At 37.5% G+C, this 15,198-nt stretch overlaps 1 protein-coding gene across 5 annotated transcripts in view; it reads right to left on the bottom strand.

Annotated features, from left to right (window-relative positions):
• Positions 1-15,198, bottom strand: part of ATP2B1 (ATPase plasma membrane Ca2+ transporting 1) — a 136,337-nt gene that overhangs the window by 15,105 nt on the left and 106,034 nt on the right. For all 5 annotated transcript variants that reach the window (XM_054718802.1, XM_008143778.3, XM_054718804.1 and 2 more), the window contains 6 exons: positions 13,403-13,582; positions 12,684-12,771; positions 12,016-12,122; positions 5,081-5,272; positions 4,634-4,847; positions 3,952-4,163 (listed from right to left, as the gene is read on the bottom strand). In XM_054718802.1, the coding sequence (XP_054574777.1) occupies positions 3,952-4,163; positions 4,634-4,847; positions 5,081-5,272; positions 12,016-12,122; positions 12,684-12,771; positions 13,403-13,582 (993 nt within the window). The remainder of the gene's footprint in view (positions 1-3,951; positions 4,164-4,633; positions 4,848-5,080; positions 5,273-12,015; positions 12,123-12,683; positions 12,772-13,402; positions 13,583-15,198) is intronic.

Here is a 15,198-nt window from a genome sequence, read left to right as displayed (position 1 = left end):
AACTCGTCTTTGTAGCTGTACTTTATTCCAAACTCAAGTGATATGTAAAGTCAAGATTATTTGCACCCTTGTACAAATAGATTCCCAACCGTGTTTCTTTTTAGTAGCCCAACCAGTTGATTATAAATGATTTGGCAATTTTGCCTGGATTTTAATAGAAATATCTATAATAATTTTCTCTTGTGTACCATAAAAATGAGCATAGAAGAAACTCAACATTTCTTTGTGTGTTTTCAATTTAAAAAAGAATTTAAACAACACCCTTTTTTTTAGTATAATGAGGCATGTGAAAAGGATATTAAGATATTGGGGAAACAAATGATTAATATGGTTAGTTATGTGGCATAAGAAATAATAATCTTTTATTTTAGAGTTGAAAGAAATAAAATTGTCTAATAGTGAAATTTACTTCTAAAAATAAGTTTCCATATTCTTTAATATACTGCTTAGATGGACTACTACTGATTGTGTATTTCAGTGTACTGAAGCACTTCCTAAATGTGTGCTAAGGGACTCTAGCACTAGGTGTTGCCTTCTAAATTTACAAGGGGCTGGATTATACAAAGTTCAACGGGTTTCTTGACTGAAGGATTTTCCAAAGCTTTTGAATTGTTAATTTAAAAAAAGAAAAGAAAAAGCAGCAGCTCAGATTTGAGTGTTTTCTTGCAAACACCAAACTCAGAGCTTCAAGTGCAGTACCTCTCTTTATGCTTTGTTAGTTCTATGACATGACCTAATTAATATTAACGTCCCCATTTCACAAAGCTTATCGAGGTCACACAACTACTGAGGCAGTACCTTGCTGTGACCCCAGAACTGATGGACCCCTGCGTTCATCTCATAAGCGTTATGATACATGGCTTTAAGAACCTCCAAGAGGTAAGAACAGGCAATATTTCCTAAACTTACTGAGGAGATAAGAGCAACTCAAAAGATTATTGTTTCATAGAACATACTTTGAAAAACACTGGTTTTGTGTCAATTACTACCAAGTAGAAAAGAAACTAAAAATATTTACATAGAGTTAAGGATTATTATGAACTTCATGATCTGTCAAAAAAAAAAAAAAGTAAAAATAAGAATCAGCTAGTAAGTAAGAGACAAATTAACTTAAATATAATTTAGAGGCCCGGTGCACGAATTCCTGCATGGGTGGGGTCCAGCCGGCCCACCCCAATAGGGCTGATTGGGACGGACCGGCTGGGGGGAGGGACTGCAGGTGGTTGGCTGGCTGGCCCTGCCCCCCCCCCCCCCCCCCGTTGAACTCCCGGTCGAACTCCCAGTCAAGGGTACAATTTGCATATTAGCCTTTTATTATATATGTACCTCAGATCTACAATCAAGACTTTGGCTAGTCTATGTACATCAAGGTTCATGTTTTCCTACCCAGCTGACAGTCTACAGAAGTGCTATTCAAAGTGCTAATCCATGACAAGAGGATAAGGAACACAAACTATAGAGTTTAAATCAATGCCCGATTTGCACAGTGCTGCTGCTGCTACTACTACTACAAATAAAAATAACACCCCTCCCTTCCCCGCAACACCACAAACAAACCTCTCCTCTGAAATACACAGTGTGAGTAGTGAAGGTGTTCATTTATATTCTGGCCCGCGCTCCTCCTCTCACTGTGGACTTGCAATAAAGTGGCTGTGGACCAGTGGCTGGCCTACAGGCCACACTGAGCAGCACTGGCATGTTTACAAGGCACTGGAGACTGACACCTTACATGAACTGTTTTAGGAATATCAACCTTGGTCAGGATTTGCCTGATACAGAGATACAGGCATTTAAATTTTTGTAATTCCTGTATTTTAATAAATCTAATTTTGTAGCAAGTAAACGCTAAAACTTTAGCATGTCATGAACGATTTTTGTAAAATCTAAATAAAATATTTCATAAACGATGAAACAAGCATCATCTCTCCTAAAATTTGTAGAAATTGAAAGCTAACAGAAATAGGTCTTACAGAAATAATTAAGTTGAGCGTTTTCATTTCGGTATCCATAGTGTACTAGGTATAGGCTGAATAAAATGTATAAAAAGCTCACTTTTTAATTTGAAATCTTACCGTGTTTACTGACTTCCTGGTGTAATTATGTACCATTCATTTACCTGTTCTGATCCCAGATCCTACTATACAATCATTTACACAAGAGAGTACCACAAAATACAAGATGATATAAAAACATAGCTATAATACATGGTGATATAAAATCACCATATGCAAAGTCATCATTAGTTTAGTTCTTAGAAACATTTCTGAAAAATGGGGAAACTTTCAGTCCTTCCTATTCATTCCCAATTGTACTCCTCACACGCCATTCTCTACTCTCTCTTATGCCTTGTTTTGACAATATCACAAAATGAAATATTGACATGTCCAACTCAGAATGCAGCCATTCATAATCATACTAGAGGCCCGGTGCACGAAATTCATGCACGGAGGGGGGTTGTCCTTCAGCCCAGCCTGTACCCTCTCCAATATGGGACATCCCTCTCACAATCCAGGACTGCTGGCTCCCAACTGCTTGCCTGCCTGCCTTCCTGACTGCCCCTAACCGCTTCTGCCTGCCAGCCTGATCACCACCTAACCACTCTGCTGCCAGTCTGTTTGCCCCCAACTTCCCTCCTCTGCAGGCCTGGTCACCCCTAACTGCCCTCTCCTGCAGGGTTGATCACCTCCAACTGCCCTCCCTTGCAGGCCTGGTCCTTCTCAACTGCCCTCCCTTGCAGGCCGGGTGCCTCCCAACTGCCCTCTCCTGCTGGCCATCTTGTGGTGGCCATCTTGTGTCCACATGGGGGCAGGATCTTTGACCACATGGGGGCAGCTATATTGTGTGTTGCAGTGATGATCAATCTGTAAATTACTCTTTTATTAGATAGGATAGAGGCCTGGTACAGGGGTGGGGGCCAGCTGGTTTGCCCTGAAGGGTGTCCCGGATCAGGTGGGGGTTCCCTTGGGGCATGGGGCAGCCTGAGCAAGGGGCCTGTGGTGGTTTTCAGGCTGGCCACGCCCCCTGGCAACCCAAGCGGAGGCCCTGGTATCTGTAATTTATTTTCCTTCTACAATTGAAACTTTGTAGCCTGGAGCGGAGCCAAGCCTGGGGCTCCCTCTGAGGTCGGCAGACATTTCTGTTGGGGTTGTAATTGAAACTTTGTTGCCTTAAGCGGGTGGGCCCGGCCAGGGTGTGCGGAAAGCTTTGCTTCCCCTGTTGCCGGGAGCAACCCTGGCCTGCTCTCTCAAGCTCCATTCTGCTGCCATTTGTTTGAATTTGTTTACCTTCTATAATTTAAACTTTGTAGCTTGAGTGGAGGCTTAGGCCTGGCAAGGGCAGGCAGGAAAGCTTGGCTTCCTCTGTTACCTAGGAAACCTTGCTCTCTGTGGCTGTAGCCATCTTGGTTTGGGTTAATTTGCATGCTCGCTCTGATTGGATGGTGGGCGTGGCTTGTGGGTGTGTTGGAGGTATGGTCAATTTGCATATTTGTCTATTATTAGGTAGGATGGAATCTAAACATTCACTTCAAACCTTTTATTTTAACATATAAATTAAACTACAGAAATAAACTGCTATTATTTGCTAGAAGCAATTAAGCAAGCCTAAAAGTAAACTAACATTTACCTCAAATAGTATCAAAATAATAACAGTTTTGATAATAATGTTATAGAATGAAACAATCAGAATTAGACTGAGATATCACAACCACAGAACCCATAGTGCAATTAAAGTAGCATTAGCTTAAATGAACACACTCTTCTCATATGTAGAATTTCAGGAAAGGGCAATTTTTCACTCGAGTTATGATATTTAAAACTTTTTAAGTGTCATCAAAGCAATACACAGAAGCCCCACACATTACAGTCAAGTAATTTCTGGAACAAGCCACCTGTTTACCTAATATCTCCCACATAATAATCAAATTTGAAACTATCTTTTCCAATTACCCACCTGTATCACAAAAGTGCCTAAAACAATTGTGCAGAAGATGATATTATTAAAGATTCCTTCAAACACATTTCTTTCACCATGAATTTTCCGGGCATTTATTTCGTTGAAAAGTTGCATCAGCACAAACGTATTAAAAACAATAGTGTAATGTTCTGAAGGAGGAGCATGCAAAGGAGCATTTCTTCCACTATCAATATCAAAAAACTTTTCTCCTAAAAGAATGAAAGATTATTATTTTTGTAATTGTCATACAAAATCATTTAACATTTTCAAGGAGGTATGCAACAATAAAACTAGCCAGACCTTTATTTGATGCCCAAATGACAGCATAGAAAGAGTTGGAAGGGACCTGGGATTATCTATTTCTCTCTCTTGTTTTATAGATGAGCAAACTGAAGGCCCCAAAACTATTATGACATACTACAGATGACCTACCAAAGTTAGTGGCAGAGTCAGGACAAGCAATCAGGACTCCTTTTACTCCCAACCCACTATCTCTCATACTGCTCCCCTCCACGTCCCCCTGCCAATTTACTAAGAATACACTGATAAAGAGAGAAATTAAAGGAAAATGAGGAGTCAAAGAGAGCACAACTTAAGTTCTTGAAAAACTGGTAACAAATAATCATCCGAAATATTAGCTTAGAAATAACTGAAGTTTTATCAGGCATTGAATTCTTACCAGCAAACAAGAGTGTAAAGACTACCACCAGTTGATAGAATGCATGACCCAAAATGTTCTTCATCATCGTGCGTGAGATGAGAGGTTTATTTCTACCATAAGGTTTCCGAAGCAGGAGAGATTCAGTGGGGGGTTCAGTTGCCAGAGCCAGGGAAGCAAGCGTATCCATTATGAGGTTTACCCACAGCATCTGCACAGCTTTAAGTGGTGAATCCTAGAAAAGACAGGTTTCCTGATAGACATTCACAACTATTCAGGGACTTAGCAATTCTCAGGAAGCATTTTGTATTTAAAAACTTAAAGAACAGAACTGGATTGCACTTTTATAGTAATTAACCTAAAATATTAAGCTTCAACCTATTTAAATATTCAAGTACTTTTAAAGGCATGTTATACACATATATGCTTTAAAATAAGCAAGTTTTAATAAACAAATTGTCCACCTACTTGAGTAATGCAGGCGCCTGTGAAAGCAACTATCACTGCTACGACATTAACAGTAAGCTGGAACTGAAGGAATTTTGAGATGCTGTCATAGACATTTCGTCCCCACATAACTGCTTTAACAATGCTTGTAAAGTTGTCATCTGTGAGAATGATATCAGACGCTTCTTTAGCTACATCAGTTCCAGCGATGCCCTATTAAAAAAAATTCTGCAAATCAGACTAAAGGTTTAAAATATAATTTTTAATATTCAAAAGGATAATATTCGATTGATTAACTAAAAACCACCATTGTACTTAATAATTACTGACTTACATTTACTATAAAAGGAGGTAACAGTTATTCTAAAATACCATCTCTCAGAAATTCGATTTTAGGAGATATCAAAAATAAAAAAGGAGGGTTTGAAAATAAAATTTAAATTGGGTTTAAAAAAGAGGAACGGACACAGGCATTATCCCAGTTCCTTCCAAAAGTCACACACAAAAAATATATTTAAAAAATAAAACTCAAAGACAAAGTTAGTGGGAAAGAAGATACTGCAAGAGAATCTTAACACATTGCGGATGGATCACAAGAATTCTTGCTTCATATTACATAGTGTTTTACAAAGTATCATACTTTAAAAAGATATTAGCTTGTAAGGGCATGTAATAAATAACTTCAAAATGCAATGGATATTTAATTTTAAAGCGTGCCTTTAACATTTATGTAAAATGTTTTTTTGTACATGTTCAATAGAAACTTATCTGGCCACGGGGTAAAGCTAGCAATAAAACCACTTGTCCGCTTAAGACGTTGAAAAGCAGATAACCAAATATTAAGTAACATTAGCAGACCTCCAGAACACTGAATCCAAAGCCAACAGTAGGGGAAGCAGAGACATAGCCGGTGTTTTTTATACCATAGACCTCTCCTATGTAAGCTCAGGACTTAGCAGCACAGGTAGAACTGGCAGTAGGGGTGAAGGTATGAATAAAAATAGGGAAGATTTCTTGAAAGTCTACCAAAGACACTGAAGAAGTACTTAGATGGTTCAAACTAAGAACAGTAATGTCCATCAGCCCTAGCTGGTTTGGCCCAGTGGAAAGAGCATCAGCCTGCGAATTTAAGGGTCCCGGGTTCGATTCTGGTCAAGGGCACATGCCTGGGTTGTGGGCTCGATCCCCAGTAGGGGGCATGCAGGAGGCAGCGGATAGATGATTCTCTCATCATTGACATTTCTCCCTCTCTCCCTCTCCCTTCCTCTCTGAAATCAATAAAAATATATTAAAAAAAATAATGTCCATCAATGGTAGGATGGGATGGATCAATATCATGGATTAACTAAAAAAAAGAGAGAACTATACTATCTACAACAACACAGATGAACCTCACAAGCGTAATAACACAGGAAGCTGGACTAAATATGATTCTTCTGTACAAAGTTCAAAAACAGACTAAAGTATAATCTTCAGAATATTGGTTATCTTTGCAGAGAGGCAGGGCAGTAATTAGAAGTGAGTGTGGATGAGGTGTGGGGTATAGGTAATACTCTATTTCTTGCCTTGCATAGTCCAGGTTTGTTCACGTGTGATAATCTAGTCAGTTGTGTACTTATGACTCAGGCACTTTTCTGTATGTGTGCTATATGTTAATAACAAAGTGATAAGAAAGCTAGATCCTCAGAGCCCCTTCCCAAGTCCACGCAACCAGGCAATTTGCCACTCCCTCTGATATGGCAAAAAAAAACACACCTGCCTGCTAATTTACAGAGAATGTCTGGACTGAAGGGTACCAAACACTGTTGAGTACAGGGTGTTATACTGAAGAAAAAAAAAAAAAAAAAGAGAGCCCAGCTGGTGTGGCTCAGTTGGTTGAATGTCCGTCCCATGCACCAGGAGGTTGCAGATTCGATCCCCAGTCAGGGCACATGCCAGGTTGCTGGCTTGAACACTAATAGGGGGCGTGCAGGAGGCAGCCCATCAGTAAATGTTTTTTCCTCTCTCTCCCTCTCCCTTCCTCTCTCTGAAATCAATAAAAACATTTTTTTTTTTAAAGGGACGGGGGTTAGGAGTACCTGTGTTTAATGAATGTTGAGACTTTCACCTTTCCTTCTCTACCTGTTTCCCAGGATACCAGTATTCAGAATTGCTCTCTAGGCAGCAGATTTGAAGACTTTTCTGGGAAATCTGATCATCTTAAAAGAAAGACCTAAAAATACTGCAATTAAGGTACCCTAAGAAGTGAAATGACTAAGCCAGATCGCTTTACAGAGAAGCTTCTGGTTGACAAATCTCACCTAAAGGCCCAAGACTTTCCAGCTTTTCAACTTTACACTAGCAAAGCACTAACCTGAAAGACAGAGACTAAACCAAAAGGAAAGTGGAGACAGAGTCTGCAGAGACAAGCTCATTAAAAAAAAAAAAAAATCAAAAAAAAAAAATCAAATCTTTAGAAAGCTAAAGGGCACATCAATGAAATAAAAACAGGATGTTAAGAGGAGAACAAAAACTCAGAGATCCAAAAACAACTCTTGGAAATTAAATATGACTCATAAATGAAAAACAAGTTGAGGAAATAGCCCTGGAAATAAAGCAAGACAACAAAGGTATGGTAAACAGAAAAAACAAACAAACAAACAAACAAAAAAAAAACAAGATAAAATGCCCAAGAAGTAAAAAAAAAAAAAGTCAGGGGGAATAGTGCACAAAGAAGGAACAGTGGGGAGGAAATAGGAACACAAGTGTCAGGTGTCAGGGAGAAGTTGGTGATGAATCAGCATTAAACACATAGAAAACCTAAGCAAAAATAAATAAAATGAAAAAGAAAGTGAATGAAAAAGACAACTTACAGGGAATAAAAAAAGTTGTTCAAGGAAATAAAAGTAACTATATTTATCTATCTAAACTTATAACTCTGATGGCAGAATGACGGGTAGGTAATGTGTATGAATGTGTGCTGGGATGGATGTCCTGTGTGTGTCTGTATATGTGTGCATGTGAAAGTGCTAAGTCCTTCTGTTCCTTAATGAAAAGGCAATAGCAAATGCTTTATGTTAAAAAAAATAAATCAAAAAGCACTATAATCATGCCATTTCAATATATGAAGGCAAACAGTTAAAATAGTTGGTTTTCTTTAGTCAAAAAAATGAGACTAGAAGAAATGTTATGTGGTAGGAGACTTAGGTATTTTATTTTTTAAAGTGCTATTCACATATTGTTTTAATAAACACAAAAACAAAGTTTAAATCAAGCTTTTCTTGAAATATTCAATGAAGGAACAATTTTAATTTAAAAATTAATCTCTAGTTCCTAATCTGAGTATTTTACTTTTAATGTGCAACATATTTAACACATCTAAGCCCAAGAGGTTTCCCTGCCTCTAATCATTCTCCTGTCTTTTACAAACGCAAATCTCATCACTTCTTTGTTCAGAATCCTTCAAAATTTTCAGTTATTAAAATAGTCATGGGGATGTTGTTTTAATTTTTTTTTTAGGGATGTAAGTATAGGTGATTAAGGGTGTTTTAGTTAGTTTTTAAATTGATATGTATGATTTAAGGTATTTACTTAATATTGATTGAGTATAAATTATATAGGAGATAGATATGTAATATATGAATTATTTATGGTTTATTTATAGAGTTTTGGTGGTTTTTAGATTTTTGTAGGTTATTTGGGGATTTGTGTTGATAGATATATATATTGGATGTTGGATGTTGTAGTTGTGGTTTGGTGTTTTGTTTGAGGTTTTAGTTTTTGGTTTATTGTTTGGATTCATAGTTTACGGTAGAGTTTGGGTAGGTTGTAGGAAGGGGGGTGGAGAGTGATTGTTTGTGGAGGAGCAGAGTAGGTTTTTCTGATTTTCTTCTGGTGCTTTTTCTTTTTATGTGTTTAGATGGGTGTTTTTAGTGTGTTTTATTAGTGGGTCCTAGGAGCCTTGTATATCTGGTTTTACATATGGGGAACAGATCATTTTATCTATTTTCTACAAACAGGCCACTCAGGGGTGTTTATCAACCTGTTTACATTACATTCAATACTTTTTAACATCACACTTCAATATCACACTGTAATTCCACACTTCGATACTTATTCTATATTATTCTTATCACTATTACTATAACAGATGTAAATGGCAGCATAGGGAATATAGTTAAAAACACTGTAATAACTATGTACAAGTCAGATGGTACTAGACTTATTGGGGGGGATCACTTTGTAAGGTATATAAATGTCTAATCACTATATTGTACACCTGAAACTAATATTGTATGTCAACTATAATTGAAAAATAAACTAAGAAAAACTAGTTCCATAATAAAAAATTTTGGGAAACTTTTCATCAAACAAACAAAAAAAGGTAAACAGCTTTTTTTATGAGCTTCTGTGAGCTGTACGCTAACATGCAGTGTGTCTCTAAACTAATTTTACTCCATCAGACGTCATCTGGGAAAGAACAAATTCCTTATCTTCCTATTTCAAGGTCCTCATCAGGTGGGGCCCCCAGTCAATCCTCTGTTTCACATCCCATTTCCCCCACACCAAACCCTCTTCTATGTATGTTAAAATCACAGTCATGAGCTGTATAAAAGTGTTTTGGTCAATGACTACATATATATAATGGTGGTCCCCTAAAATTATAAGGGCGCTGAAAAATTTCTATTGCCTTGTGACACTGTAGCTGCTGTAATGTCATAGGCACACGTTACTCACACACTGGTGGTGATGCTGGTGTAAACAAACCTGTGGGACCAGCTGTATAAAAGGATAGCACATACATTTACATACAATACAGAATACTCTGTAATGATAATGGTTGTGTTACTGTTCTTTGTATTTACTAAAACAGACTTTTTATCGTTATTTTAGAGTGTACTGTTTCTACTTACAAAAAAAAACACTTTGCTATAAAACATACGTCATGTTACTCAGCAGCCACATCCATCTCCTGTTGGCCATGTCTCTTTTCTGTTGTTCTTAATTTAATCTCGTGTTGTTTTGTACAGTAACATGCTGTACAGGTTTGTAGCCTGGGAGCAATAGGCCATACCATCCAGCCTCGGTGTGTAATAGGCTATGCCATCTAGGTCTGTGTAGGTGCCCTTTGTGATGTTCACACAATGACAAAATGGCCTAACAATGCATTCTCAGACAGAATGTTTCCATTTTCCACCTTGCTCACTCCTGTTGGAAGGCTGCCACCGTGGTGGTGGTTTAGCCTCAAAATACCAGGAGGACAAATTATGCAAATAAACACTGGTATACATATTCTCTTATCTGAAACCTTTGGGGCCAAAGTGTATTTCAAAATTCAGCCTCTTACATATTAAAAAGATAATGAGGCACATAACTTCTATCATAAATTCTCCCAGAGGGTATCAGCACCCCACAAAACATATTAATTTCTCTACAATGGCTATAAATATTCATAAGATATGAACATTCTCACATCAGGTCAGGATAAAGTGTTGTAGTGAAATGAGTCTGATGCAAATTTAGGAAAACAATGTCAGTTTTCAGATTTTTGGATATGAGAATTATTATTATGGACCTGTATTGTCCAAAAATGAAATAAAACTAAATTAAAATACTTAAATGTTCTATGGCACTGAGGCACTGAGAGTGCAAAGATTCATTTCAACACTAAAACCTGGGAGAAATAGATTCAAAGATGTAACAACTTTTATTTCAATCATTAAACATTTATGTAGCATATGTATTTAATGATATCCATGTTATAGTACATGCTTTACCAGTACTATGGCTACAAGCACCAAAGCACCAGTACAAAATAATAATCCAGTGTTCTAAATAATCAAATCTAAACTGAGAAGTAGGGGAGGTTGGGGGGGGGGGCATTTCCTATCAAAAAAGACTGCAACCAACCAAATAACTTGTGTGCATATATGCGTAACCCATGGACACAGACAACAGGGTGGTGAAGGCCTGGGTGGGGGGTAAGGGCGGGTTAGAGTGATCAATGGGGAAAAAAGGGGACATACGTCATACTTTCAATAATAAAGATTTAATAAAAAAAAAAGAAAGAAAGAAAATTCAAAAAACATTACATATATTAAATACTAGAGGCCCGATGCACGAAGATTCGTGCAAGAATGGGCCTTCCTTCCCCTGGCTGCCGGCACCACCTTTGCTTTGGCTGGAGCCGCCTTTCTGCCTTCCCACGCTGCCCAGAGGCCCGGAGCTGCTGGGGCAGTGCAGAACGCCTGCATCCTGCCTGCCCCCAGCCACTTGGTGCCTGTGTATGCAAATTAACCCACCATCTTTTTTTGTTAATTTGCATACGCACTCCTGATTGGCTGGTGGGTGTCGCGAAGGTCAATTCTGCATCTTTCTCTTTTATTAGTGTAGATAAAATGACAATTACTCTTCTATTTTTATATAAGCACTTGCAAATTTTTATTTTTAAAACTTAAAAGACCAAAACAAAATGAAAACCATGAGATATATTTTGTTTGTCAATTGAACGTTTTAAGTTCATATATAAGTGGGGGAAGGTAGAAAAGGTTAAAGGGGGGATATATGGCGCTGGAAGGAGACTTAACTTGAACACTCAATTACTCTTAAGAGATATTTGCAGTTATGTGGAAGAGTCTCAATTATTTTTTTAATCTTTAATATATATAACGAGCTTGTCTCCTACTGAAGGGGATTGTTGCAAGGTTCAGATGAGATGACAGACACTATAATGCTTTACAGAGTATAAGGTAAATGTATGATCTTATTACAATTGTTCAAAAGAAGTCATCCTCCACTCAGATTTCACTGCATTAGTGTATAAACTAATTATATTTATAAGTCAATTTAGGCTATATAGTATTCTTCACACTAATCTTGAGAGACAATATGTAAAATCAATCGACAGTTAGTAAAAAACAGCAAAACAAACAAAAAAACCCAGCCAATAAATTACACTTGAATAGGTAAGCTCCTACCATTGCAAATCCAACATCAGCTTTTTTCAGTGCCGGACCATCATTTGTACCATCACCGGTGACCGCTACAACCTGACGGTGGTCTGAGACTGTGCTGTCAATTATACCTAAAATAAAAGTAAATATTTGGGCTGTAAAAAATTCCCTTTAATTAAAAAGGTGATTCTGCAGAATATCCGGAGGAGTCAATTTTACAGACTCAAGGTTAAAAATAAATGAGCAAACATAAGGAATGGAAACTGCTGAGATACTGGGTGAGGAACAACTCCAGAAACAAAGGTTCCATTAGGAGCAATATCCTGTTTTAATCACTGAAGATTAACACATTTATCTAAGGCCGTGGTCGGGAAACTGCGGCTCGCGAGCCACATGCAGCTCTTTGGCCCCTTGAGTGTGGCTCTTCCACAAAATACCACGGCCTGGGCGAGTCTATTTTGAAGAAGTGGCGCTAGAAGAAGTTTAAGTTTAAAAAATTTGGCTCTCAAAAGAAATTTCAATCGTTGTACGGTTGATGTTTGGCTCTGTTGACTAATGAGTTTGCCGACCACTGACCTAAGGTGTCAAAAAGGAAACATATTTAGATTTTATCGGAAAAGATGATATTCATGATTCAACCCAATATTCATCATTTATTTCTATTTCAGGAAACTGAAATAAGATCTACTTACCTTTAACCAGTGTATGTTTGTCAGTAGGAGATGATCTTGCAAGTACTCGAAGCTTTGGCCAAATCTTGTCTATCCGCTCTTGCTCAATCTATAAATTTTTGTCAATGTTAAAATAAGCCCAAATCTAGTTTCATAATCCCAAATTAGTGATCTACAATATGTATCAGTGGTTCTCAAAGTGTGGTTAACAGACTAGCAGCACCAGCAATTCCTGGGAACTTGTTAGAAATGCAAATGCTGGAGGAAGGCCCCAGGTTATCTTATTAAATACTCTGGGGTGGGGCCTACCTATCAACATGTTTTTAAAAGGCTTCCAAGTAACTCTGACGCATACTCAAGTTTAAGAAGTACTGCCATATATAGAAGATCAAATTTTTAAAATCTCCCCACTGCCTATGAAAATGGAAGCTCCTTAAATTAGCAAGAAAAGTTGAGAGAATTTGGGGACCCCTAAGATATATTTCATATCAACCTTTCCAAACTCCTCTCCTATTACTCGCTCGCTTACACATATTGTATTTCTGAAATTGGCCTAAACTTAATTAAGTAAGTGCTCCCAAATTTGTACCTTTTATTTCCTGACATGCTTGTGTTTTGTTTGATGAGGTGCCGGCTGCATTTACTCATACATAATGTCTAACATAGTGCATATTCAATATGCATTTGTTGAAAGGAATTTCTAATACATTAAAAACACTTAAAAAAATCAAAACCCGTACCTCTCCTTTTTCATTTCGTATTCTTCTGTTGAAATCTTTACCTTCTATACATAGGAAATCTTCCCCAGGGTGTAAAATACCACATTTGCTGGCAATAGCCCGAGCGGTATTAATATTGTCACCAGTGACCATCCGCACAGTAATTCCAGCCTTCTGACATTTTTTTATTGCATCTGGTACCTGGTTTACATGGAAAAAAGAAAACCATATTACAAAAGAAAATCAGTATTTCCAGAGGGAAAAATCCCCACTGAACAAATATGCATTACCTCGAAGTCCCATAAATGACAACTTTAATTCATTTCAATATTCAATATTTCTTGAATTATTCCCAATAATCTCTTCTTTCCTCTTCTACTGCCAGTCCTAGTTCAGGCTTCATTTTCAGTTGTCAGTCAACTTAACCTGTTTGCATTATTTATTTACTAAAGGCTTTTAAAAGCACCTTTCTCCCTGGCAACCATTAGGCAATTCTCTGGATGGCTTCCTACCTTTCTGGTTTTATTGTCCATCCATACAACACCAGAGTAAATGTTAGGGTTCTTTAGAATTATGGGTAGCTCACCTACTCTCATACCTTCAACCGCCATCTATGTGCTAGTAACTTTCAAATCTATATCTTTCCATCTCATTTTGAGAGCTGGATTCATAGTTTCAAAAGAAAAGTGGGTATCAAACTTTGGGTGTCCAAATTTTGTTTTCTAAATCTATTATCTAACAGAAGCCTAAGGGCCATCTGACCTCTTCCATCTCTCTCTCTCTTACCTTATATACCTTGAAGGGCTATAGATTTTATCTTGTCCCCACTACTTGCTGCTTGAGCTATTGCACCAGCTTTTTAAGTCATAACCCTGTCTTTGTTTGTTACTCCTTTAAAACATCTGACATACTTGACAGAAGAGTTCTTTTTCTAATCCACTTTCTTAGAAACATTTGATTCCCCTACTGTTGTATTATAAACTATAAAGTTCTCAGTATAACAGAGTTTTACACTTGAGCCTCAGAATACTTTTCTAATTTTATGTAAAATATTTCTCTATTATATATAACTTGATAGATGACTGGTCTACATACTATTTATGTGCCTGTTTCTACAATTCCCTGCTCTTCCCTAACCAAAAAATGCATGCTGATCCTACCAGAGCACAGGTTGAAAACGCAAGTGCAGGAAACATAAAAGAAGGCCACAGAGGTTAACATAAAAAGGAAAACACTCTGAAAGTGACAAACTCTGAGATGAATACCCAATAAAAGCTACTCAGCGCTAGTCTACTTTTACCACGGGGAAAGGAGTGCCCAATGTGGACAGAACCTACACTTTCAAGAAAAAGCAAAAAACCAGACTTGTGTGTGCTCTCTCAATATTTAATGTTTTAAACACACACGTGACTAAAGGCTTAATTTTGCCTATAAGCTGTTTATGACTTCTATTGTAAATACAGTTTAAGTGTGATTATCTCTGGGAGCTTTCATGGCCTACTCAGACAGAACTGTATCATCCAGACCTCCGTTATAGCTCATTACATCATACCAGAGTTATTTACCTAAGTTTTCAGCAAATCAATGAGCTTCTTGAGGATAGAACCCTTACTTTCTCATGCTTGTATCATCAATGCCCAGTACAATGCCTTTCGTTCATTTAACAACTAAGTGCCTGGCATATAAGAGGAGCATAGTATTTGTTGAACTACTGAATTCAACATCTTTGTGAAAACATTCATCCTTGAGTATTTTTCAAGGAGCATATCCTAGACAGGGTACCATTATGTCTTAAAACATGTGTAAATTTAATTGCA

This window comes from Eptesicus fuscus, chromosome 7, assembly GCF_027574615.1.
Source record: "Eptesicus fuscus isolate TK198812 chromosome 7, DD_ASM_mEF_20220401, whole genome shotgun sequence".
NCBI lineage: Eukaryota > Metazoa > Chordata > Mammalia > Chiroptera > Vespertilionidae > Eptesicus > Eptesicus fuscus.
This window is presented reverse-complemented; position numbering and strand designations above follow the sequence as displayed.